We start from the raw sequence: 1,656 nt of genomic DNA on the forward strand, positions 1-1,656 counted from the left end.
GTTTCAGACTTAGAGGAGGCCATCCAAGGGGCACACGAGCTGGCCAGGGCCAATCTAAAAACGGCACAAGAACGCCTCAAAAGGGATTACGATCTCAAGGTGGTAGTCAAAAGGTTTAAGGTGGGGGATCTAGTGTACCAATTGGACACGGCCACCATCAAGGGAAAATGTCGGAAACTGACACCATCTTGGAAGGGCCCTGGGGTGGTGGTGGAAAGTCTCACTCCATATCTTTACAGAGTCAAAATGAAAACAGCAATGGTGGTGGCCCATCATGACCGGATTAAGTTGTGTAAAGATAGGGAGGTCCCCAATTGGTGTAAAAAACTACAAGCCCAAGTTTTAAGTAGAAATTGGAAGGAAATAGAGGAGTTGGAACCCAAGGGAAAAAGGGGAAAAAACATTTATTGCTCATGCCGGGGACCAGATGATGGGGGTCTCATGATTAGATGTGACGAGTGCAGGGAATGGTTCCATGGACGATGCGTGGACATCACTCCTGAGGAGGCGGACAGAATGGACGCCTATCAGTGTCCTGGATGTTCGGTCTCCACAGGGGTGCACGTGTCCAGGATCTCCCTGCACTCTAAGGTAAATCTATTTCAGATGAATAACCAGAACAGTATTGACAAAACAGGGGATGGAAGCCAGCCACCTTCTCCAGAGCAGGCCTCCGTCACAGAGGTGACGGAGGAACTGGTAGTGTGTGTGTCGGAGGAGGAGCTGAGGCAGCTGGACCCTGAGGTCCAGGGGAGCCCAGGGGCTGCCTTAGAGGTATGTGGGGGGGAGGTGAAGAAAACCAAGAAGAAGAGGAAGTCGAGGAGCAACAAGAAGAGCAGAGCTGCCAAGAAGAAGGCCACGGCAGCAACCTCACCTCTCCTGACAACCTCACCTCAGGGGGTGGCTCAGGGTCAGGAGGTGTGTCGGGGCCAGTCTGGCTCCCCAGCTTCCGGTGAGGTGGCAACACCTCACTATGGAGTTCAGGGTGAAGCAGTTGGTACTGGACTGTCTTGTCCAGTTTCTGGCTGTGAAACCCGGGGACCAGGCTTGGAAGGGCACATTCTCGCGGAGCACGTGGCCGAGGTGTTCCGTGACCTGGTAGTCTCCGACCCAGGGTTAGCCCGGGTGCGTCTCACATCGCTGAGCACACTCTTCAGGGCCCTGGGGGGGCTGCTGTTGGGGACCCCATCCATTGGGTGATAAGCCAGCTGGAGACTGTGGGGCTGACTCCAGAGGACTTGACCGCTGAGTGGGGAGCCATGGCAGCAGTGTGCCAATTGGCGCGGTGGGAGGTTCCGCGAACCTTTACGCTGTCGCCAATAAACTCACCTGCAGTCCTTATGCATTGGAGGGCGCAGGTGGAGTTGATGGCTTTACTACAGGAACATCAGCGTCAGGCCTTTCTGGGGAAGGTTAACCTAAGCTCCAGTGAGCCGTCCCAGGCGAGCTCCTCTAGTGAGCAGGGGAGTCCACCAGCCAAGGCAGGAGTTTTTAGCAGGCTGGGGGCTCCGGTTTGCACACAGGGGACTCCCAGGCCCATGGGGCAGGTTGGGGCGTTCAGTTCCACGGGGCCCTCTCCCAGGTCCATTCCCTCCCTCATGTCCCTCCCCATCCGGCCTGTACCCTCCCTCATGTCTCTTCCACGTCCTGGTCCCA

The 1,656-nt window shown here is 56.1% G+C and overlaps 1 protein-coding gene across 1 annotated transcript; it reads left to right on the forward strand.

Annotated features, from left to right (window-relative positions):
* The first annotated feature begins 246 nt into the window (after nucleotides 1–246).
* On the forward strand, nucleotides 247–1,200 carry LOC134727356 (uncharacterized). Its single transcript, XM_063591733.1, has one exon. The coding sequence runs from the start codon at nucleotides 247–249 to the stop codon at nucleotides 1,198–1,200; it is 954 nt and encodes a 317-aa protein (XP_063447803.1).
* The last annotated feature ends 456 nt before the right edge of the window (nucleotides 1,201–1,656 follow it).

Source organism: Mytilus trossulus, chromosome 8 (genome assembly GCF_036588685.1).
Source record: "Mytilus trossulus isolate FHL-02 chromosome 8, PNRI_Mtr1.1.1.hap1, whole genome shotgun sequence".
Classification (NCBI taxonomy): Eukaryota; Metazoa; Mollusca; class Bivalvia; order Mytilida; family Mytilidae; genus Mytilus; species Mytilus trossulus.

What these genes read in the sequence shown, in the direction of transcription:
- LOC134727356 (XM_063591733.1), top strand. Translation starts at nt 247, where the DNA reads ATGAAAACAGCAATGGTGGTGGCCCATCATGACCGGATTAAGTTGTGT.